Source organism: Notolabrus celidotus, chromosome 22 (assembly GCF_009762535.1).
Source record: "Notolabrus celidotus isolate fNotCel1 chromosome 22, fNotCel1.pri, whole genome shotgun sequence".
NCBI classification, from domain to species: domain Eukaryota; kingdom Metazoa; phylum Chordata; class Actinopteri; order Labriformes; family Labridae; genus Notolabrus; species Notolabrus celidotus.
In genome coordinates, this window is record NC_048293.1 from 26761971 (window position 1) to 26785777 (window position 23807).

General features: G+C 43.4%; 1 protein-coding gene across 2 annotated transcripts; it reads left to right on the forward strand.

The window, feature by feature from the left end:
- Positions 1 to 502: 502 nt before the first annotated feature.
- znf106a (zinc finger protein 106a) lies at positions 503 to 22098 on the forward strand. Of its 2 annotated transcripts, none has more exons than XM_034674998.1 (21): positions 503 to 597; positions 3766 to 3853; positions 5228 to 5289; positions 6969 to 7163; positions 9281 to 11194; positions 11272 to 11743; positions 11926 to 11995; positions 12134 to 12288; positions 12881 to 12941; positions 13049 to 13363; positions 13491 to 14241; positions 14699 to 14748; positions 15269 to 15414; positions 15496 to 15630; positions 15731 to 15847; positions 17526 to 17780; positions 17873 to 17992; positions 18073 to 18144; positions 18250 to 18321; positions 18411 to 18557; positions 20595 to 22098. In XM_034674998.1, the coding sequence occupies exons 2-21, from the start codon at positions 3791 to 3793 to the stop codon at positions 20649 to 20651; spliced, it is 5229 nt and encodes a 1742-aa protein (XP_034530889.1). In that variant the 5' UTR covers positions 503 to 597; positions 3766 to 3790; the 3' UTR covers positions 20652 to 22098. The 2 variants fall into 2 exon arrangements, with proteins under 2 accessions (XP_034530889.1, XP_034530890.1); XM_034674999.1 differs by having other exon boundaries at positions 539 to 758; positions 20595 to 22011.
- Positions 22099 to 23807: the final 1709 nt, after the last annotated feature.

Consider the following 23807-nt stretch of genomic DNA (forward strand, 5'->3'; position numbering starts at 1 on the left):
TATATGTATTTACATGAATATATATGTTTTATATTTTTATATTCCATATTTTAGATCGACTCCTTTAAGGAATTCTGCTGGCCATCACCGTATAGGAAGAACCCCAAGCGCTCTCTCTGTTCTTGTCTACAAATGTTGTATTGTAATAAAGTTCTAATCTAATCTAATCTAATCTAATCTAATCTAATCTAATCTACTCAAATAGAAAAAATACTCTGCAATTCTTTATTCATAAGCCAGGTGTGCAGGAAGGGAAAAGTCAATGAAATAGTGCAGGTAAATTCAGATGTGTGGTCAAAGTTGCAAAAAAGTGCATTTATTAATAATAATGTTTATGCACCAGGTGTTTATTTACATTGTTCAAAAATCAAGAAAATGCAGTTGACATCCTTTATCTAAAAATAATGATCTTAAATTATGTATTTATTTTATTTAAGAGTTTTTGTAACTTTCTTGTCTGAGTTGTGTAAAAACCGTGATGTCCCTGAACGCACCATGGATAGTACTTCCGTTTGGGGGCGAGGAACCGGATGTTGTTGTTAGCTTCAGCGCTGGATGATAAAATGCAGTTGTCCTAAACATCTGGATGTTATAAAGGTAGCACACAGTCCTTTCTCAGTGTTTACAGAACTATGAAAACATTTCATCTTCGTTGCATCCCCTCATGTTTTTAAAATACTGAATTATTGAACCACTTCAGAGGTTGGAGTTCCTAACTAGCATGCTGCTGCTAGCTTGCTAACCTTCCTGCAGACCAGGTTAAATATTTTATTTAACAGTTAATGTGTTTCATGTTTAGAGTCATGGACGGTTAGTTTAATGATATACTTAGTCTCTTTCAGCTGTGAATCATCTTCATTTACAGGCTTCGACAGCTAAGCTATGCTAACAACAACCTCAAACTGTAGCTAGCAGAGGAAGCTGCTCGTCGGTAGTTTGCACAGAAACAGAGTTTTTGTTTCTGCTGACAGACTTTGCTTTATTTATATCGTCATATGTGATTGTCATTGAAGTTTTGCTTGTGAATATATCATGCATCTTGTACTGGTGACCTTCTGCAGCATGTTGCTAACAGTAAATAAGCTAACACAACAGGTTGGGCTTGTAGGTCTGCTTTGTGCAGACGCAGGGGTGTGTGCAGAGAAACAGCCCGGGGTGGCCCCTGCTGGAAACCGGATTCGGCCACCCCAGCTGCCTCAGAATGCTGAACTGTGATTGGCTGTTTGCTTTGTTAGAGGCGGGACTTGTGTTAAAAACAACTATTTAAGCTGTGGTGTAACAGGGTGCTTTTTTGTGCATTGAAATCTAGTGTTTACTTTTGATGATACTTAAAGCTCCAATGAGGAGTTTTAACTTGTTATGAAACCGGCTGGAATTAATTGTGTTGCCTTTTTCGGACGTGCAAATGCAACAAGATCATTAGCAGAAAGTCTGACGGTTACTGTGTTTTAATTTTGAATGCTTGTAAGAGTCGTCAGATGCAATTTTAAAAGCCTGAATTACACTTCTGCGTTAAATCTACGCCGTAGCTTCTGACATTGGTCCATGTAGCCCTGTATCTATCATAAAGGGACGCAGTATATGTGACGTCACCCATCTATTTCTGAAGCCGGGTGCCATATTGGAAACGCTGAACTCAACCTAACTTAGTCCTAGCTAGTGTGAAGTAAAGAGGTGAGCCTTTAGCCTTTACGTTAACAGCTACAGGGTGGCCGCCTGTCAATCAAGTCAGTCGTGCCCTTATTTGGGCAAAACTCTAAGTGTAGTGTCTACGAAAATACACAGTTGTAAAATATCATCGCCTGTACAGTGTGTGCCGATAAAGAAATGAGCTATTCAGACCATAACCGTTTTTTGAACCAGACTGTAAACATGTTTATTTCTGCTGTAAAGATCATCTTCTTTGAATGGGTGTGTATGTGGTTTCCGGTGTTTCTGCAGCCAGCCTCTTGTGGACGCTTGATGAACTGCAGTTTTTAACACTTCTGCATTGGCTTCATATTTTAAGAACAGAGGCTGCCGCTTGGTATCTATGCAGAAGCCTACACACATAGCCTGTCGTGCACCTCCTCTAAAATTTAACTACACACTGAAACAACACAGATTGGAAGCCCTGTGATTGGTCCAACTTGTAGCATCGTATTTCCTGCATTTATAGAAATTTCTGGTTGTCCTTGTGGTATGACTAGTATAGAAATCCCACCGTCGTCCAGTGTTCAGGTGGAGTATTGCAGAGAGAAGCAGACACTCTAATGCATAAATATGTAGTTCTGTCAATGCAGAAGTATAAAAAAGCTCTACTGCCCTTTTTTTTAACACTTTCCATAACAAATATTTAAACAGAGTGATGCATTTGTCAGTTTAAAGAACGCATGAAATGATCTGTTGCAGTTGAAAAGAAAACTAATGCATGTACAAGATAAAATCAGCGAAGAGATTTGAAGTATTACTTTGTCCACAGGGGGCGCCAAAACTGACACAAACAGAATGTTCCTGACTGAAGCGTTAAAGAGAACTCACTGCACACGGTCTTGCTGTCAAATATACATGTATGTGCTGAATGTAAATGTAATTCTGCAGACACACTTCATGCCCCCTCTGCATATGTCAGAGGAAAGCTCCGTGGAGATAAACACGTCACTGAATTAACTCTACATCGACATTTATTCAGTATCTTGCCCTCCTGCATGCTGCCCCCCCTTAGTGGCTTTGAAAGAACTTGACCCTTCAGTTTATACACGATTATAAATACCCGACCTCTGGTGCTGCTGGAGGGAGGAGAGACGGTGATGGAGGGACTGTGTGGAACATTTCATAATGTCATAACCAGAATATAGGCCACGCACTAATGAGCAGGACGGGATATCCAGGGTTTAGCCAGGACCATTATTAGACTTAAAGCATATTAAACATTTATAGTTGAGTGTTCGGTCAATCAGCTCTGTGGAGATTCAGAGAGTCAGCTGTGCCTTAGTGGGTGAACTTTCACATCCACACACAGGAGTCCTGTTTTTTAATAACCAGGAGAAGAAGACCTGTCTCGCATTTATTCAAACTTATCAAGCCAAGTGTTGCACCATCTTCCTTCTTAATTAACAAATATCCCAATCAGGACCAGGGTCAGATGTTGGCAGCAGGAAGGTTGAACTCCCATGTTGTTGAGTTTGAAAAAGCACGCTTAAGTGACTTTTTATTCATCATATAGTGACGAGATTTTGTTGTTTTGTTTGTTTCTGTTGTCATGGTTCAGTTTTAAACTCCACCAAAGCTCATTCTGATCTTTAATGACCCTTCTATGTATAAATCAGTGACATTATGGCCCAGATCAAGGACTCCACATGGTCAGATCTCCATCAGGTGATGTTAGCGTAGAAACAGCCATAAACCCGCAGGAGTAACCTCAGCGGCCTCTGGCTCGTGGCTGGCTGCCGTTACTTTCCCACCCTGTTTGTGGACGCTGAGCATGTCCAGACATAGCTCTCGGTGCTGCCATGGCTCTGCTGCCTCCGGGTCACTGAGCTGCTCTATCAGCAGACCAGATTTAGACCAGGGTCCGGGTTGAACTCTGAGCTGCAGTTTGCGGTTTGTGTTGCGGAGGAATGCTGTTGAATAGTTCAGAGAAGGAGTCTTGAGTTCATAAAAGCTAAGCTGCAAACAAACACTCAACACACCATGCTGCATAAATAAGACTTTAATATCATGATTTTATTTTCTTATTAAGTTTCTGTTCAGTCCTCTTACTTTATACACTTTCTCCTCTAACAGGGCCGAGCTCATCTCATCTCCACTCATGTCAAAGATGGCGAGAGACAGGAAGTGCATCCTCTGTGAAACAGTCCACATCTCAAAGCAGGTAACTCCTCCGTACACACTCTTTAAATCTGCAAGAACTGTACGAAAACCATACAAACTCACTCACTTTGCATTTAAGTTCCATCTGTTTGGATCAAATCTGACACCTGAGTGTTGAAGGTGTGAATAATAAAACCTGTAGGGACTTGATACTAGACTTGGACTTCAGGATACACGTTTGCTCAGAGTTTTGGGCTGAAAAACTTTCATCTTGGTAAAATGGAACTAATTTTCTAAAGGTTCTATTCACTCAAATGTCAACTTATTACGACCTGAGTCTTTGAACTCATGATGTTTTGAGTAATTTGGAGGTTGAATCATTTATGAACCCTCAAAGACCTAGACACCCGCCACTGGCTACTTGTTCTTAAATGTTGGATAACTTTTGAGCTGCTAATCCTTTCAACAAGCTTTAAAAACTCAGTTACAGCGGACATTCTCAGCTTTCCATTCATACCACATTTTTCTCATTCAGCATATTCAAAATAAATTCAGGAGAGTCTGGCGCCCCCAAAAATGGTCTAGGTCTTAAAGGGTTAAGATATAAAAATGATGTCTTTGTATGAGCTGTGCAAGCTACCAAGCAATTCTTAAGTTGTTATTTTCAATATCTGAATCTGCTGCCGGGGTTAGATGTCAGACAAATAATCGACTGCAGGCCACCTCAATAGTCTTTTTTTATTTTCCAAGGCAAAGATGTTTGATAACTTATACATGTGGCTGTTTAAAGAAGGAAGGATGAGATTTATAATCAAAAAAGGTACCTTTTAAAGGAACTGGACAAAATCAGCAAAGGTGAAGGGGGGCGCTTTGTCCAAACAGAGGCAACACTAACTTAAAGTTGCTCACTGTAGCTTTAATTCTTTGGTTTAAAGAGGTATGAGATGCTGAAGTCCTGGTGTAGCTAGCTAGCAAACATCCTGTCTGCCGCTGACGACTACTGATAAGATAAGATATTACTTTATTGATCCCCGGGGGGAAATTCAGTTGTTGCAGCAACCCAGACATAAGTACAATCAAGAATATGTTTAAATAAGTAAAAATAAAAATACAGAAATAAAGATAGAATACAAATTTAGATATATACAAATGTTACAAATGGCTTGAATAGTAGAAATTACAGGCAGTATTAAAAATGAAAAAAACATTCTTGAAGGGTTGTCCCACTTCATTGGGAAAGATTTCACCCCTACTCTTTTAATTCTGCTCCAATGGGCAAAGGAGGCGCCTGAATAATGAGGGATAAACGTTTGAAATGGGACAAACTATCAGATGCTTTCTGCACCGCTGAGTCCTCTCAGTTCGATGCTTTCAGGATGTTCTGCAGTGTTTGGATGCCTCATAGTAAACTTTACCTTCTGCTGTGTTTCTGCAGGAGATGGATGAGCACATGAGAAGCATGCTGCACCACAGAGAGCTGGAGAAGCTCAAAGGCCGGTGAGTAATGTTTCCTAAAATAGACACAACATGCACAGATATCATGATTTTATATATCATGACTCCACATTAAAGTTTGTGCAGAATAATAATGGATGCATCTTCCTCATATCTCACCAGTCCAGCAAGATCTCCTGCAGAATATTTAACATCACAGTTTTAATAACTGTGTCTTAAAAAGTGACGTTGAGATAAACTGGAGGTTTCTTCAAAAGCTTTGACTTTAGTCTGAATTTATTTGGGTCACGATGCACGTGTGCACGCAGACACGTGCTCATCACAAGTGGTTCTATGGGCAGCTGTCTCTGTGGCACATATATATTTAGACACAATCTCTCTCCGGAACAACGGGCATGACCGATAGAAGGCAACTGGCTATCTTATGACTGCCATGTAGATTACAGAAAGTATGCAGCCTGTCGCTGAGATGGAGGAATCTGGAGGCGAGCAAATACTGATTAAAGGCTGGAGCTGTCGCTGCGTTGCTGGGATTTCATGTAAACACTGAAATGCAAACACTGTATGGTCATTTTTAAAAAAAGTGATGGTTAATTAAATTATGAGGAATATAAAATGAGCAGCAAAGTTTTAGAACTTGTGAGAGGGAAGGTTTAAGTTTCACACATGCAGAAAACAGGCTGTGCAGGAAGGGGAAGGTGAGGATTCACTTCGCCTGCAGCCTGATGGAGTTCTGCAGGAGGGCCAGATTGACTCACAGATTGCAACCTCAGTGAAATATATATTATCTTCAGAGTTTGGCTCCTTATTTGAAAAGCTAGCTGTTCAAAGTGTCTGTTTTCTGTTTTCTGTGATCGTTTCTAACTTGATGAAAACATAAACTCAGAGAGGATCATTGTGTCTGACCGAGGTTGGATTTCTCTCGCCACCCCAAGTGAGAAAAACGGTGTCAAATCGAATAAGTAACACTATCTCATCGATACAGAGTTTGCCAACTATACAGGAGGTCAGAAAATGGCAGAGCGCCATGACACAGATCTGAAAAAGAAGTTGAGAAGCAGCCAGCGGAGTCAGAGCCCGTATCAGAGTCACAGGATGGCATATTTGGGAGAGGTTTTTTGAACTGGAGGCTCTGAGCAGCTGCAGGAGGCTCCGGTTACACCAGCTCTGCGTGGGATTGGTCGGCAGGAAGCTGGGGTCTATAACACATGCCGGCTCTGGCTGGTGGGGGGGGGATGTCAGAGAGAAGTGTGAGGTCAAATACAGACACTGCCTTGTGTAGAGTCTCAGAGCGCAGCGGACACCATCATGACAGCGCGCTAGGCTGAGGGCGCCGTGCCTCTCTCCGCTCTGTGCGTCCCGGTGCTGCGTGGCTCGATTAGCATGCTGCCTGCGTCCAGCCTGGCTGCCCCTCCTGCCCTCGCTCTGCCGCCGATGGCCTTCTGAAGAAAGAAAGACAGCAAAGATCAGGACGATCACGATTTTTGAAAAGAGAGAAATTATAAGTTAGCTACCTCCTGATCTGTGTCGAATAGAGAATTAGTGTCCAAGGACTGTTGAGTAATCTCCTCTCCTTGTTTTATTTTGACTTGAGAGTAACAGAAAGTAGAGCCCCGGTCTGTCTTAACCGGCTCTGCAGGAACCAAAAAAACTGAACCAGACTAGATCAGAACAATGCCGGAAGGAACGATTGAACGCCCGCTGTCGCCTTCCCTCCCCAGGGACTGCGGACACGAGTGCAGAGTGTGCAAGGTGACGGTGGCGAGCCTGACTGATTACGCCGGCCACATCTCCAGTCCCTCGCACAAACAGAACGTGGAGGCTGCAGAGAAGGGGCACTCTGGGAACGCCCGGGAGGAGGACTACTTTGATCGGGCTCTGGTGCAGCTGGTGGAGAAGAGGAAAGAGCAGATCAGGTAAGAAGAACACTGATTTAATGTGGGACTGATACACGTGGAATGATCTGTTTATGTTCAGTTCTTTTCAGCTGGTGATTTGTGTCTGAAAAAAAGTAAACATTTGAGTATTTTCATCAAAACATCACGTCATGCATGAACTGGATTATAAGACATACAGCAACCCATAAAACTTAATAATATTTCCTCAACAATATTCGATCATCTGTTTATTATTTGAGTCCATTTAAGATGTTTTTGTGATGAATTCAAACATTTAAAGCTCGGTGATCGAGCCTCAGCTCTGCTTTGTGTGTGTATAATCCTTGTATAGTCACATCGCGCTCAGTGGTCTCACCGGACGGATTTAGCCGCTGCTTCAAGCTGAGCTGTGGAGGAGTCGTATGTCAGGAGGACTGGTGCCTAAAAAAAGCATGACTTCAGTTTAGACTCATGCAAACACAAAGTTTTGGCAGATGATGCCATCTTTAACAGAAAAATAACACAAACAAATACAAGGATTTTGGGATATGTGGAATTGGATGAAGGAAGAAGTCATAGGTGAGATGTTTCCTTACCCATCAGACGACAGTTAGCAGCTTTAAAGAGAGGTGTTTGACAAAGGAAGGAAGGAGCTCAGGAAGATAACAGAGTAAACAGACGTCAACAAGATTCAGATTCAAAGATTCAAAGGTTTTTATTGTCAATTTTCACTGTATATACGAGACATACAGGAAAAACGAGATGCTGTTTCTCTCTTCCGGCTTTTAAATATCTAAAATTTAAATATAAAATACAATAAAATATAATAAAATACAGTTTTATAAAAACAGCCTATGTACACAGTGCAGGTAGTGCAGTGACAGTTTAAAAATGGACAATGAAAATGAAAATAGATAACAAGATTGAATGTGAATGAAGGAGTAAAGGTGATAAAACAGGCAGATCTTAAAGACAGAAGAACTAATCATCAGAATAAGACTGTGAAAAAGATGCTCTGTGCACATGGAGGGATGTAGAAAGAGACTCAGGTTAAACTGACTCAGTGTGTCTGGAAGGAAATGATTCTCAAAGCATGCATGAAATGTTGATTTAGCCCAGCATGCACAAACAGAGGCTACAGTCTGGGTCACAGCTCCCAGTCGAGGCCTTGTTCTGCTGGTCTTCCCTCTCTCTCTTCAGCTGTTTTATCCAGTAAAGGAAAAAGCTGCTCAAAATATCACAAAAAAGTTGCTTCTTTTCCACTCATGGGCTGCTGAAATGTGATCTGTAGACATGTCACTTATTGCATTGATAAAGCAAACTTTCTACTCACAACTTCCTGTGTAAATATCTGTTCATTCACCAAAGGAGTAAATAAGTAAGTAAAGTTTATTCAGCATAGCACCTTTCACAGAGCATAGTCACAAAGAGCTTCACAGAGTTTCAATATGGACAAGACAATGTGCAATAAATAAGACAATAATGAAAGCAGACAAAATAACAACAAATTACAAAAGATGGTAAAGTCTCAGGGGAATCAGCACGGCACACTTTGGGCAGAAGATTGTTCCACAAAGTTGGAGCCACCAGCTCAAAGGCACGGTCACCTTTAGTCTTCAGCCGAACACAAGGCACAGCAAGCAGACCCTGGTCTGAGGATCTGAGGGGTCTACTGGGGATGTAAGGGTGGAGCAGGTCAGCAATATATGAGGGTGCTTGATGAACCAACAGCTTCATGTTGTGGAGTTACAAGACACCAAAACGAAGAGTTCAGGTCGTAAAACAAAGATTAGACAGATGTCTACGGACGACAAGAGTATTGAGATGTTCTGATGAGAACTGACCGTTTAAACTGTGATGTCCAAAGACATACCTGCAGTACCACATCTCGCCACAAGTGTCGCTAAAGAGAAACAAACTGAGAGCTTTAAAGTTGCCTCTCTGAGTTTTGATAACTTCATGTTGCTGGTTTTGCTCAGCGGTTAATGTGTGTGGCCCTTATTTAGAAGCTTTAGTCCCCTCACAGCGGTCACAACTTTCTCTGCGTGTCATCCCCCGCTCTCTCCTTCATGTCTTCTTCAGCTGTCCGATCAATTCAGGCATGTATGTTCTACAAATATCTTTAAAATGTTTCACCTCTGTCCCTTCCTTTTCAGAAAAGAGAAAGAAGCCGCTGCTGCAAAGTTGTCCAAAGAAGAAGAGGAGCGAAAGAGAAACGAGGAGCTTCAGCAGAAGTTAAAAGAAGCTAAAGAGCGCTACCAGCGGGGGGTTGCGTGGCAGCAGCAGCAGAAGCAGCAGCAGCAGAAGCAGCAGAAGCAGCCGTCGCAGGGCTTCAGTGGAACCAGTCACAACAGGACCTGGTACAGGAGCAACCAGTTCAATGACCGAGCAGGGGAGCAGGAAGCCTGGAACCACAACAGGCAGGGGAAGAGCGCCACCTGGCACGCTCAGGAGCCGCCCAACTTCCAGAGATGGGCGTCCGAAGAGTTCACTCCTGGGAGTTTTAGTAACCAGGAGCATTTTGGAAACAGGCAGCTCAATCAGGGTCAGTTTCAACAGAACCGCCTGCCGTGGCTCAGCAACGGAGGCAGCAGCAACGGGATCTACGGCCGGAACAACATCTCTCAGTTCCCTCAGAGGAACCGGCCCGTGAGCCTCTTCGAGTCCCCGTTGTATCCTCCTCCGCCTTTTTTATTTGCTCAGCCTGTGAACCAGTTTCAAAACACAGGAAACCCTCAAGGAGGTCAGACCAGGGTTCAGAACGGAGAGGGGAGACCTGCAGAGCCTGAGCACAACAGGACTTCCAAGACCTTTGGTAGCAACCCAAAGCTGGACAAAACCGCTCGCTGGTCTCCTTATCCGGTCTCAAAGGGGTTCGAATCTGCACCTCATAAGGATTCAAACTCATTAGAGAAACACCCAACAGTCCCCAAACCCCAGACCCAAGACAAGGCTCCGGACACCAGCGCTGCTAACAGGCAGTCCAGACCGGAGCAGAAACTGGGACAGTTACCCTTGAGTAGTCCGAGTCCCAGAGAGAAAGTGAAGAAGATAAAGCCTCAAAGCAAATCCAGAGATGGAAGCAGCAGCAGCAGCAGTCGAAGCAGCAGCACTCAAAGAGATGAGCACCTCGACTCTGCAGCCGGTCCTCCTTCTGACAAGAACACAAACAAGCCGGTGCTGCAGAAAGACAGAAAGGCGTCCTCCTTCTTAGGCCTTAATGTGGGAAAGAAAACCAGCAAGCCCTCGAGTCAGGCGCCGCCACAAACAAAGTCAACCACGAGTCAGAGCAGACCGGGTAGCACGGCTCCAGCTGTCGGGCCTCTGCAGTCAAAGAAAGAACGGCAGCTCCCAGAAACGTTCTGCAAAGCCAAACAGACCGTGTTAGAAAGGAGATCCTCTTTGGACAACTCCAAAATCAACCGGTTCGAGATGGTGCTGCAGATCTCAAAGGAGCAGCAGAGAGATCAGAGTCACATCGGGATGAACAAAGAGAACAGCTGCAGGCAGAACGCAGCCAAACCCAACGTACCCGAGTCTCTGAGGCCAGAGAAGCCTGGAGTTCAACCCTCAGACAGCAGCCAGTTCCTCCAGTCGTTGCACGTTAGCACCTCGACCCTGGAGAGCTTAGAGCCCGCCGCCTCGAGCAGAGAAGGCGAGGAAAACAGGAAGAAAGAGAGGAAGGAAGCATGCCAAGAAGAGGCGATGCAGGCTGTCGAAGCGGGTCAGAGCTCAGAGAGCGACACCTCCAGAAGTGGTGAAGCGCAGCAGACGGTCTCGGGGTCAAACACGTCGAGTCTGTCCAAACTGGACCTTCCTCCTGTCCTGAAACGAGACCTGTCCAAACACATCAGCTCCAAGAGCAAAGCAGGATGCCTGGAGCCCAATCTGAACATCGCCAGGCGGGTTCGGAATGTGAGCGAGTCACGGAGGAGCGACACAGAAAAAGACTCGGGGCTCAAACCCACAGTACGGCAGCTCATCAGCTCCTCCTCCAGACGCAACGTGAACTGGGAACAGGTTTACCAGGAGGTCAGGAAGAAGCAGGACAAAGGGAAAGGCATGCCGAGGTTTGTAGAGATCAAACACTTCAGAGTTGTGTTTTAGATTTGAGCTAGTCTTAAATCTTGTCTGTTCCCTCCTTCAGGTTTGGGATCGAGATGGTGCCATGTGAGCAGGAAGACCAGAGCCAAGAGGAGGGCGACGTTCCCCTGCTGGAGGGCTTCCAATGGGATTCACTGATGGACAGCTCTGCGCCCGGCTCCTCCAGAAAACGCTCCTTATCTGAGAGCTCCATCGCCCCCGCCTCCTCTCACTCCCTGTTTGCATCCCTCACATCTCAGGAGACGCAGAGAGACGACCTCCGCTCAGAGCCGCAGGTCTCCCCCGTCTCTACCAGACCCCAGGAAGAGGAGGAGGAGGACAAGGACAGTCTGCGTCACCTAGAGGTGGAGAAGATGCTCGGTCAGCTCGAGGAGAAGGCTCAGAAGCAGCCGGAAAAGCTGACGTCAGTGACCGTGAAGGCTCTGCAGAGGTCGGACTCTGTGCTCGGGGACAGCAGTTCAGGGACGGAGCAGCTGGACGGGCAGGGGACGGGGAAGAGGCGGCGAGCAGCTGGGGTGAGTGAAGAAACACATGGAGCAACTTATTCCCTCGTTGTTAAATCAGAGATTTAAAGGTACTGCTGAAGGAGAAGACAGCATGGAGTGAACAAAGACAGTGTTTTAGTCTCTGCTGCGTCTCTGTGACGTGTTTTATTTGACATTTTAACGGGAGATGACTCTTTGTTTCTGTGTTGCAGGATGTCCCGAGTGCAGAGACGTCTTGCCTTGAACACAACAATAAGAGGAGGAAGGTCAAATCTAAAAAGGGTAAGCGTTGTTCTGACTTCTTTAAGGTTGTTGTAGTTTGATGCAGTGCATGTAAATAAAAGAAAGACTCTCCCTGGTTTGTTGGAGCTCGTGCTAAGCTAACAGTGGCTCACCAGTTGTCTTCGTGTCTCCCTGCAGAGCGTTTACAGATCGACCAGCTGCTGGCCGTGTCTCTGAGGGAGGAGGAGCTGAGTCGCTCCCTGCAGACGGTCGACACCAGCCTGATTCAGGCTCGTGCCGCTCTGCAGGCCGCCTACATGGAGGTGCAGCGTCTCATGGTGGTTAAACAGCAGGTGTGTGTGTGCTCCTTATTTATCAGATTTGATTTTATCATGTGAGCCTGTGAGAGTCCCCAGGTCTTCGGGTAGTGGACTTTTAATTGTACCAAAATATATTTAAGAAGATCTTAGGGCTGCACAGAGCATCAACATTTATTTATTTATTTATTTATTTATTTATTTATTTATTTATTTATTTATTTATTTATTATCTGGTTCAAATTTTAGCCACTTTTTAATTTTATTTATTTATTCATTTATTTATTTATTTATTTATTTAATTATTTATCTATTTATTATCTAGTTCAGATTTAAGTCACTTTTTTATTTTATTTTATTTATTTATATTAAGTATAGCATCTTATTTTCTTTTAATTTTAGTGTTTTATTTATTTGTTTATTTGTATATTTGTATATTTATTTATTTATCTATTTATTTATTATCTAGTTCAGATTTAAGTCACTTTTTTATTGTATTTATTTATTTATATTAAGTATAGCATCTTATTTTCTTTTAATTTTAGTGTTTTATGTTCTTAGAAATGTATTTTATTTTGGAGTTTAATTCTAGTTTATTCTTAATAATACTCTTCTGATCTCTCTTCAGATGAATGGAGAGATGAACACGCTGAGGAACAAGCGCATCGAGCTTCTCAAAGGAATGCAAGGTAAGCTCACGTCTTAGAGTAAGAAACTTCTCTCTCATGTCTGTAACGTAGCACCCATCCAGATCATTACCTCTTTGAGTTAACGTATGATTAACGATCAATCACAGGGACCATGGATGAAGCCCCGAAGGTCACACTGAAAGAGGAGAGGATGGATCCGGTCCAAGCAGTGCCAAGTCTGCCCACGTGCGCCTCCCCCCTCTCTGTTACCGATCCTGCTGTTGCTGCTGGCACTCAAAGTCCCGGTCCCCCTGCTGAGCGTGCCTCCCCTCCCTCCTCCAGTTGGCCCGTCGTTATCAAGCAGGAGCCTCAGTCTCCGGTCCACGTCAGCTCAGACCCCGACCCTGTGGAGCACATCAGCCTCTGTGCTCACAGCACCACGCCAGAGCTGCCGGTCGCTCCTGCTGCAGCCTCTCCATCAGGTAACGTCGCTCTCTGAACAATGTGACAGGGACAGGGACCCCCGAGCTCAAAGGATAGAAAAGTACCCTCACACGTCCTCTCCAGTTATCATACACATGCTGATCCCTGTGCTTCAATCTCTTGCAGACTCTCCTCTTCATTTCCAGCCGTCTCCTGAGCGAAATCCAGAGCAGAACCAAATTAACACAGAGAATGACGTGGAGAGCTTTCTTGAGTCTGCAGACCACAAAGAGGGTTTATCAGGACTGGTTGAGACCGTGGAAAAGGCCACACAGGCAACAAAGAGCTTTGTTGCCCTGTCGTCTGACTCCAAATCCTCCATAAAGCGTCTCTCCCCCAGCAGGAGGGGCTCAGAGGTGGGCAGCGTCGGCGATTGTGCAACCTCACACTCCTTCGAGCCCCCCTCGGTCCTGAACCTGCCCGCCTCTCCGTCAGAGCTGCGGGGCGGGAAGCGTGTGAGGAAGCTGAAGAAGAGGAAAGTGTTGAAGAAGGCTCAGGGGGCGGAGCAGCCCGAGAGCAGCGACACAGAGCTGGACGGGGAGACGCTGAGGCCGAAGTTCCTTCGACCACGCAGGAGACCCAGCGGGAGCTCTCAGGTCAGCACCTCCACGCTCCCCGTGGAGGACAGGGAGGGAGACGTGAACATGGAGGCCGGAGAGGACATGAAAGTGGACTTAAGGTCCCCCAAACACACGTTGGAGCTTCCTCCTGCTGAGCTCATGATAAACTCAGACTCAGACCTGATGGAGGTCAGTCTGGATCCCCTGATTCAGACTCCTACTCCTGCACTGGTGTCCTCCAGAGTGAGGCCGCAGAGTCTGGCCTGCAATGAGGTCTCATCCACCAGCGACATGGAGATCTGTAAATCCTCTGAGAGGTGAGACCCGACTCAAACACTCAGTCTTTTCTAGACTCTTAAGAGGACAGGCTCTACCTTGAGTCCACTTCTTATGTTCTTGTTCTGAGGCGTCAGACAGTCTGCAGATCCTAGGCCACTTTGAAAACTTGTGAGACATGCAGAAGCTCCAGAGCGAGTGAATAAATGCACCTTTAGTCAATATTATTTGTCGTCTGGTTTTGCATTTAAGAGGATAAAAGTGAGAGTGTGAGTTGGAGCTGTCTGTAAAAACTTCAGATTGCATGAGCAACTCAATAAACAAACAGTGTGTTCCTAAATGATGCATTTAAGAAACTCTTTACAATATTGTCTTTGCAGAAGCACACAAACAAATGCAGTTTTACACAGTTATAAGATGCACGAATGAGCTTTCTTTGATTTATCCTTTGCCTGTGATCTTTGTTCTCTGTCATCATCTACCTTCTCCTCCCTGCAGTGATTTGCCGTTTCCCACCGTGCTGCCCAAAACACTGAAGACCTCCTCAGGTGGGTTCTCCTCTCTGCTCTCTCTCATCATCTGTTCATGTTAAAGGGTCAAGCTATACACGAGCAGAACTAGTTTGTATGATTTTCTGCATGACCACGACAGAGGCCACTTTAAGGCCGACTGAAGAACCGTCCATCACAGTGAGAAAGGAGATACAATACTGATTCAGTTTATGGATGACGGTCTGCCATGCAAACCTTAATATTGCTGCACTCAGTTCTTCACATGAAGTGCACGGTTGTCCAGGCTTCTTGTAGATATTCTGCATTAACCTCTGTTTTAATTTCAATCTGGAAATCTTTGTTACCCTTAACTTCCAGAATTCAAATCTTCACTTCATGTGGAGTCCAGCTTTAGTGATCATGCTTAGTCCCAGTCTTAATCAACTGCAGAGAGACGTGTCTGGATGATCTCTTAAATGGACGACATGTTTATGTGTAGTGTCCAAAGCTGCCTCATGGACAGACTTGTATCGTTTGTGCTCATGTAGCCTCTTTCTTGTGTTCCCTGATTGCACAGATGCATCGTCCGACCACGGAGAGGATGATCTGCCCACCGAGGGTGTGTTCGAGGGTCACCAGGAGGCCGTAAACGCCATGCAGATCCACAATGGGCTGCTGTACACGTGCTCAGGAGACCGGACCGTCAGAGCCTTCGACCTGGTGGTGGGTGTCCATCCAGACTTTGTGAATTTGTATTTCCTGTGAACGCATCGTCAAACTAACTTGTGTGTGTTTCTACTGCAGAGTCATAAATGTGTGGGTGTGTTCGAGGGTCACAGCTCTAAGGTGAGCTGCCTGCTGGTGTCTGCTGCTCCCTCCCTCCATCATCGCCTTTATACTGGCTCCAGTGATCAGACCATCCGCTGCTACAGTCTCAAGGTAAGGGTCGGACACACTTACAAGTGCTGTCACATAACGGTCTCACTCTCACCATGTGAGACGCTCACGATGAGTTTTTGTTGTTGTTTGTTGTCCACAGACGAACGAGCTGGAGCAGCAGTTCTCTCTGTCAGACCGAGTCCTCTGCCTCCACAGCCGCTGGAAGTATTTGTACGCCGGTCTTGCAAACGGCACCGTGGTGACCTTTAACCTCAAGGTGAGACGTGCATGCATCGTTTTATAAATATATGAGACTCAGAGCTTTGCAGAGGAAGCACTTTGCATAGTAACTATAGGCAGTCACATGAGATGAAGGTAGATTAACTTCACTCACAACTTCAACCTTAAAACGTATTTTCAGAACTAAAATGTGCAGAAAAACTTAACAAAGTTGGGCTGCGTGCAAGAAAAATAACTTCAACTTTCTTGCATTTACAAGATTTTTTGTTGATTTGATTAAACTAACCAAGTCTGTGTCTTACAACGAAGGATCAGGGACACGTTAGAGATGAAAGAGAGGAGAGATTTATAGAGTAAAGTTGCACTTTTATGAGAAAGAAGTCATAATTACAGACTTTAGTGAATCTATGTGAGATAATATATGAGAATTGGTCAAATCTACAGAGAGAACAGAGGATAAGAAGTCATTAAAAATAATAAACAAGCAATACCTTTGAATACAACTTCAGATTCCTCAACTCAACTTTATTTATATAGCATCTTTCATACACAAAAGCATGCAGTGAGACAGAAAACAACAGAAATGGGTGAAATAATAAAATAAATATTCATTAAAAAAATTCTTAAGAATAAAATAAAGTAAAATTAATAAAATAAATAAGGGTAGAAAGCAAAATTAAAAATCAGATAAAGTAAAAAAGATCAAATAAATACAAGAAATAAAGAAATAAAATAAAAATGTTTTTTTAATAATAATAATAATAATAATAATAATAATAATAATAATAATAATAATAATAATAATAATAATAATGCAGTCCAGGGCTAAAAATACATTACTCCAAATGAAAAGCCAGATTAAAAAGGTAGGTCTGAAGTTGTTGCTCTCTGTCTAGAGCAGGCACACAGTCCATTTATTTATGGCCCCAAGCTTCCATCTTAAATTGTGTTATTTATAGCACAGAAATGAATCCCATTCTGAATCATCTGTACATTTACAGTTTCTTTCAAGCGCACAAACAAAACTAAAGTCAATCCAGAAATGTCTCAAAAAGCTTTATATGGACTACTAAAGTCAAAGCTCTGGGGATTCTGCAAGATGGCAATAAAGAAGAAACACAAGAACTCTTAAAGCTGACAGGTTTTCAAATTAATGTTTTTATCATGATTTGAAAATTTCTTGATGAACACTAAAAGTTCAGAAGACACAAAAGAGGAAACAAGACAAGATCAGAAATATGAAATTGTACAGAAAAGGCAAAATTTGGTGCATAAAAAATGTTCAAAATGTAGGAAAATAATGATTTAGTTCTTTAGATGTTGTCTGCTGGTCAGAACAGTCTTAAAAACAACATGAAAAAGAAGTGTGATGAAATCCAGATCGTGATCCTGCCATAGGAAAATAATGAGACGATATTTTTCCCACATTGCCCGACCTTAAAGAAAATAATTTTTCCAGAAGAAGATAAAGTTTGCAAATGTTTGGATGGCTTGTGGAGAGCTGAGGACTACCTAGTTACTGATTTATTGAGCAAAGAAAAGTAAAATAATTGTTATTAAATATTTCATATATAACTTTTATGATTACTAAGTCTCAGTAGGATCCACTGGCCCTGAGGTATTCAGACAACATCATATGTGGCCCTCTTTGCAAAAAGTTTGGACACCACTGGTCTAGAGGTTCACGGTTTGATTTTGTGATCCTTTGTTTTCAGACGAATAAGGAGACAGAAGTGTTTGAGTGTCACGGGCCGCGGGCTGTGAGCTGCCTGGCCTCGTCTCAGGAAGGAGCCCGGAGGATCCTGCTGGTCGGCTCTTACGACAGCACCATCAGCGTGAGGGACGCCAAGAACGGACTGCTGCTGCGCACCCTGGAGGGACACACCAAGACCGTGCTCTGCATGAAGGTGGTGAATGATCTGGTTTTCAGTGGCTCCAGTGATCAGTGTGTTTACGCACATAACATCCATGTGAGTCTCCCACTTGAACTCATTAACATGTTTATAAATCTCTTCTTCCTTAAAGTGGAATAGTGTGTCTTAACTCTGTTCCCCTCTCACAGACCGGAGAGCTGGTGCGGGTCTATAAGGGTCACAGTCATGCTGTGACGGTGGTGTCCGTCCTGGGGAAGGTGATGGTGACGGCCTGCCTGGACAAACTGGTCCGAGTCTACGACCTGCAGGTCTGCACCGTGTCCTAGTTTTCATTTGTGTATGACAGCCTTGTTGAAGTCAGATTCTCATTGTGTCCTTCTCTCCTCAGTCTCACGAGCAGCTGCAGGTTTACGCCGGACACAGAGACATGGTGATGTGCATGGCCATCCACAAGAGCATGGTGACTCACACACTCTCTTTCTTAAGTTTATTTGAGATATTTATAAAATGTAGCATTGAGATCTTTAAGCTTTCAAAGTCATTTAAAGTGTTTCTAATGTTCCAGATCTACACGGGCTGTTACGACGGCAGCGTGCAGGCGGTCAAACTCAACCTGATGCAGAACTACCGCTGCAGGGTGAGTCAGAGAAACTGTTCCCGCTGAACTTTGAGTCTTAGGATCCTCTTCTGCAGGGACTTAACTCTCGCTCTGTGTCTTGTTTGCAGTGGCACGGCTGTTCGCTGGTGTTCGGGATGACGGAGCACCTGCAGCAGCACCTCATCAACGACCACACGAGCGCCAACGTCCAGACGCTGAAGTGCCGCTGGAAGAGCTGTGAAGAGTTTTTCTGTTCACGCAACAGCTCCAAGCAGGTAGAGATACAGATTCATCAAAAGATGATGGCCTAGTGGTCTGAGCGTGGAGATCGGCCGGTGTTTTGGTTTAAACTGCAACCCTGTTAACTGGAGACTCTCAGCCGTCATAAACCGTAACACCGGGAGGAGAGACGCATTCACGGTGGGCTGACTCGGGGAATCCACAGGATGCGTGTGCGCCGCGTTACGGCTGCGACACGGCTCTGCTCCGTCCCGGGGCTTTCGCCCTGGTCCATAGGATGCGTGTTTGGAGTGGCGCGCACTCCGGAGCAGGAAACTCAAGATCCCTCGAGAACTCCAAAACGCGCGAGAACAACACAGTATAAACTTTTCCTCGTCCATGGTGTCGGATATCTTTTGAGACTGACGTCTGGCCCGATGCCACAGGTTATGACGTAATGTTGAAGAAGTGGTGAAATTTACGATCTTGTGTTTGCACATGGTGTTTATTTTGAAAGTGAGCGGATGTTGCATACGATCCTCGTGCCTGACTTCCGGGATAGTTCGATCATTTCTGTGTCGATTGACGCGTGCTGGGCGCGGGGAGCGGCGAAAATAGACTCCCCGCGTATCTCTGGCAGAGCGGCGCGGCGGAACGCTCCAGAGACGGAGCTGAGACGCGCCGCAGCGCGCCCTGTGGACTCTAGAGCATTGACTTGAATGGGAACCTATTTGCTGCGACGTGCGCGGCGCAGCCGTAATGTAACGCGACGCATCCTGTGGATCTTGGGCTTGAGAGAAGACTACTGTTACAAGCTGCTAAATCAAGAGAATCACAGCTTCTTCTTTTGAAAAGTACACACACATACAAAACAGATAGAACAAATAAAAACTAATGAAAGAAAGAGAAATCAAGAGAATCACAGATGGAAGAAACAATGACTGTGAAATGTTTTTGGAAAAAATTGAAAAAAAAAAATTTTTGAAAAATTTGAAAAAAAAAAATTTGAAAAAAAAATTTTGACCAAAAATTTGAACAAAAAAATTTTGACCAAAAAATTGAAAAAAAATTTGACACAAAAAAAAATTTGAAAAAAATAATTTTGAATTTCTTTTTTTTTAAAAATGAAAATGTGACAAAAAAAATTTGACAAAAAAATGTAACAAAAAAAATTTGACCCACAGGCTGTCAAAAAAGTTAATTTCCTCAAATTTGAAATTGTGCTCCAAAAGCATGAAAACATGAAAAAAGTGAAAATTTTGAGCCTGTTGTTAAAAACATGGAAAAAGCAATGACTGAATCAACACGTGAGAGGAGATAAGCGCGAGTAGCACAGACGTTTCAACACGGCTTTAAAATCCTTTTGAACTCAAAAAGCCGTGGCAGAGATCGGACGGTGTTTTGGTTTAAACAGCGACCCTGTTAACTGGAGAACTCTACAAACACTGACACTTTCAGCTGAAAGTCTCCAGTTTACAGGGTCACTGTTAAAATCGGAACACCGGGAGAGACGCGTTCACGGTGGGCTGAGAGAAGACTACTGTTACAAGCTGCTAAATCAAGAGAATCACAGCTTCTTCTTTTGAAAAGTACACACACATACAAAAAAGATAGATCAAATAAAAACTAATGAAAGAAAGAGAAATCAAGACAATCACAGATGGAAAAAAACAATGACTGTGAATGTTTTTTGGAAAAAATTGAAAAAAAAAAAATTGAAAAAAAAAAATTGACAAAAACTTTCGACAAAAAAAAATTTGAAAAAAAATGGGCTAAAAAATTCTGAAAAAAAAAATGTGACAAAAAAAATTTTGACAAAAAAAAATTTTGACAAAAAAATTGAAAAAAAAAATTTGACCCAAAAAATGTGAAAAAAAAATTTGGACAAAAAAAATTGTGAAAAAAAAAATTGCCAAAAAAATGTGACAAAAAATTTTGTCAGAGAAGTTGACCCGGAGCCTGTCGAAAAAATTGATTTTCCTCAAATTTGAAATTGTGCTCCAAAAGCAGAAAAACATGTAGTCCTCAACTAGAGATGGAGACTCACCGTCCATCTTTATGTTAATTCTGTATGTCTGTTATTTGTGTTGCAGGCGATGCTGATGCACATGCAGAAACACGCTGAGGAGGAGACCGAAGCGGAGCCTTAAGGGCCTCTGGAGGGATCACACTCTCTCTCTCTTTCCCTCAGCCTTATCTCTAACCTCCCATATTGGGGGGGACTTTCTCGGGGACCCACTTATCTTAGCAGCGCCCCCCCACCCTTGTCGGGGGGCCCTTGTGAGTGGCGTCCGATGACTCCATCCTTTATGTTCCGTGTTGGAATCCAACCATAAAACAATCGTGAAAGGAGAGTTGGTCGTGCTGTTATTTTTTACGTTCTACAAACACGCCTTCCTCTCTCTCTCTCTCTCTCTCTCTCTTTCTGTCTGACCACTGCAGTTCCTCTTTTCACTGACCAAAGTAAGACGAAGAAATTTATTGACTGTTGTTTGTTGAAGAAACGTCAGAGTTGCCAGCAGAGGGAGCTGTTTCGCTTTCCTGTTAAAAACTCCAACAAAACCCAATAAATCAGAATTGGTTGGCTCCGTTATGGCATGGGTTAAGAGATGTTTTATTGTTGTTGTGCAGTTGTGATGTGTCTCATTGAGCAATCTATACTTTCTTTTTCTTTGATTTAATCCACTTTAAGTGACTTTTATTCTCTTTAACAGAAATAAACCGGCGAGCTCTCGTGGCTGTTTGAAATCAAGGTGTGATTATTTGTTTGAAGGAGTTTCATTGAAGTGACGGTTTGGTTTTTATTTTATTCCCAGGAAGAATTCAACTTCTTACATCTTTTCTTTTTTTTTTGTTTGCTGACACAGTTTTTATTTTTCCCTGTAGTTGCTCAGGAGTTGAAGGACTTTGGTGCAGTGTTGTTTTGGCACTTGAGAACTTACATTTTGCAGTGAGAACAGAACCAAGACGTGGTGTTTGTTTGTTAAATGTGTTTCTCTGAGTGGGATTACTCCGTGCTTAACGTTGACAGAGAGGGTTTAACTCTGTCTCTGGAGTGAGTGTGAGTTTTTATGACACAGTTTCCTCCTCGGGTGGAGATGTTGTTGTTTTTGGATTTATTTTATGTATGGAGGATTAAGTGCGCAGAAGGCACTGGAGCTGTATTTTTCCATGGTAGACGGTTTTCTAATGAAGTGTGGAGGTGAAGGATGTCTCGAGGAAGGTGCGCGATGGAGGAGCTTGAAGGGAAGATTTAGAATTCATCTCCCATGCCATACTTCATCCTCAATGCTCAGCCACTTTAAGTCATGCAATTATATTTAATCGTAGCTCACTTTGTCGTGGTTACAGCTCTCTCGGTTGTGTCCTCTTTTAAGGTTTTTTCTACTCCAGCCGCCATCGTCTAATCTCACCTCGCGTGTGTGTTCGGTGTCTCTGACCGAGGAAAGCGAGCGGTTCCCCTCTTAGCTGGCACTCCTGACTTTCTTCACGTTTTTCAGTTTTTGTCAAAGTTGTTCAAAGATATTTTGTAAGAAAGTGCAATCTATGACATTGTAATAATTATAATAAAAAAAGGTTGTTACACTACAAAAACAATTTTGTCTGTGTGTGTGTGTGCTGCTTTTGTTCATCCACTAAAGTGTCACAATAACCCAGAATGAAGACATTTTTAAACTTTGGCTCTGTGTTCACAAATCTTGGAGTTCAAATGTGAGAATAGTTCTCCCTAAAACTTCTCAGTTTGGCCCAACAGGCTCAGATTGTTGCTTATAGTGCTTGAAATCATTAAAACTCCTTATTAGTCTGCACAAGGATTTCAGTTACTGTCTCTTTAAGAAGGCGGCATTGTGCTTTTTCAGATTTTACAAACAAATATGTTAAATTGTTGTCATAAAAATGTCCTAATAGGTTATCTTAGACAGAGAAACACTGGTTGAGTCATGCTGACGACGTTCTAGTATGGCAACAGTGGAGGAGACTTCCAAAGTGCTTAGATGTAGGGGGCTTAAAGAGACAGTAGCTGAAATGAAGTGTTTGAATGAGGGGTTTCAATGACACCAATAAGTCATGTAAAGCTGCTACAGAGCTATCAGAGGGTCGGTATAAAGCCTGATAATGAGCGTTAAGGCCCCTCCCCTTACAAGTCAGCTTTATCCTGATTGGCCGACTCTCTGGAGTGTTCTATGACTTGGTGATGTCATCAAATCTCCATCGTAGAAAAAACTGACTGAAACTTTTCCTTTAAAGCACAGACCGTTAAACATGGTGACTGCAGTATAGGCCTTAAACCCCGCCCCCTCCATTATAACAGATGGGACATGGGTGAAACTTGTAAATGAAAATACTCTTCAAATAAATGTTTCTCTAACATGGTTTCTGTCATTATAGTTAGCTTTCATCATGCAGATGTCCATGTGTTCATTGATGTGAGACGTTTGGTTTTAATCAGTTTTTTCGGTTTGAAGAAGATGACTGATTGACAGCGATGTCGACGAATGCAGCTCCTGCAGCGGTCAGAGCAGAGAATAAATAACAAACACTAACACAAGAGGCATTAAACTTTAGGTAACTATGAGTGTTCACTTCAAACCAACACAGGAATCTGCTCTGTTGTGGACTGTGCCCACTTTAGGGAGCCTAATGTGTGTTATGGTTGGCGGAAGAGGTGTGACGTCAGGGCAAGATGTTAGCAAGGTAGTATTTGGGCTATATTAACCATACACTGTATATCAAATGGGCGTCATCTCGCTCAGCTTGAAGTGAGGCCCCCACAAGAACTGCTCCCCCTAGTGGCTGGCTGCAGTATAGGTAAAAAACTCTGTCTCCTCCATTCATTTGAATGGGGCTGCGGTCAAACTTTAAAAAGTAAACACACGTGGTACGAATGTTTCTCACATCCGTATGCTGTGGTGAGATGTAGTTAGTATTTGACTGTTTTGTGTTCAAGGCCTCTTTTTTCTGAAAAGGTTCTTCTTCGTTAGTTATTAGGGGTTAAAAAACAGGGTTTTACATCCGGGTTTACTTTGATTGACAGCTGCCGTGGAGAGAAACTCAGTAGGACCTCGGGACGGTACGCTGTAGGGTGGAGCTTGTTACCGTGTCCACTTCAAACCAACACAGGAATCTGTTCTGCTGTGGACTGTACCCACGTTAGGGAGCTTAATGTGTGTTTTGGTTAGAGGAAGATGTCAGTGCCCATGGTGGTATTTTGGCTTCACATGTAAAAATAGGAGGAACCTGGACGCTTTCTATATTACAGTCAATGGTGGAGATATACCGCCACCTACTGTTTTGGAGTGTGAATA

Bases quoted from the DNA above. Each gene is read 5' to 3' on its own strand.
- znf106a (XM_034674998.1), top strand. From the start codon at position 3,791: ATGTCAAAGATGGCGAGAGACAGGAAGTGCATCCTCTGTGAAACAGTC. The intron at 17,993-18,072 runs GTCTGCACCGTG...TTCTCTCCTCAG, and splicing joins TCCGAGTCTACGACCTGCAG to TCTCACGAGCAGCTGCAGGT. The intron at 18,145-18,249 runs GTGACTCACACA...CTAATGTTCCAG, and splicing joins TGGCCATCCACAAGAGCATG to ATCTACACGGGCTGTTACGA.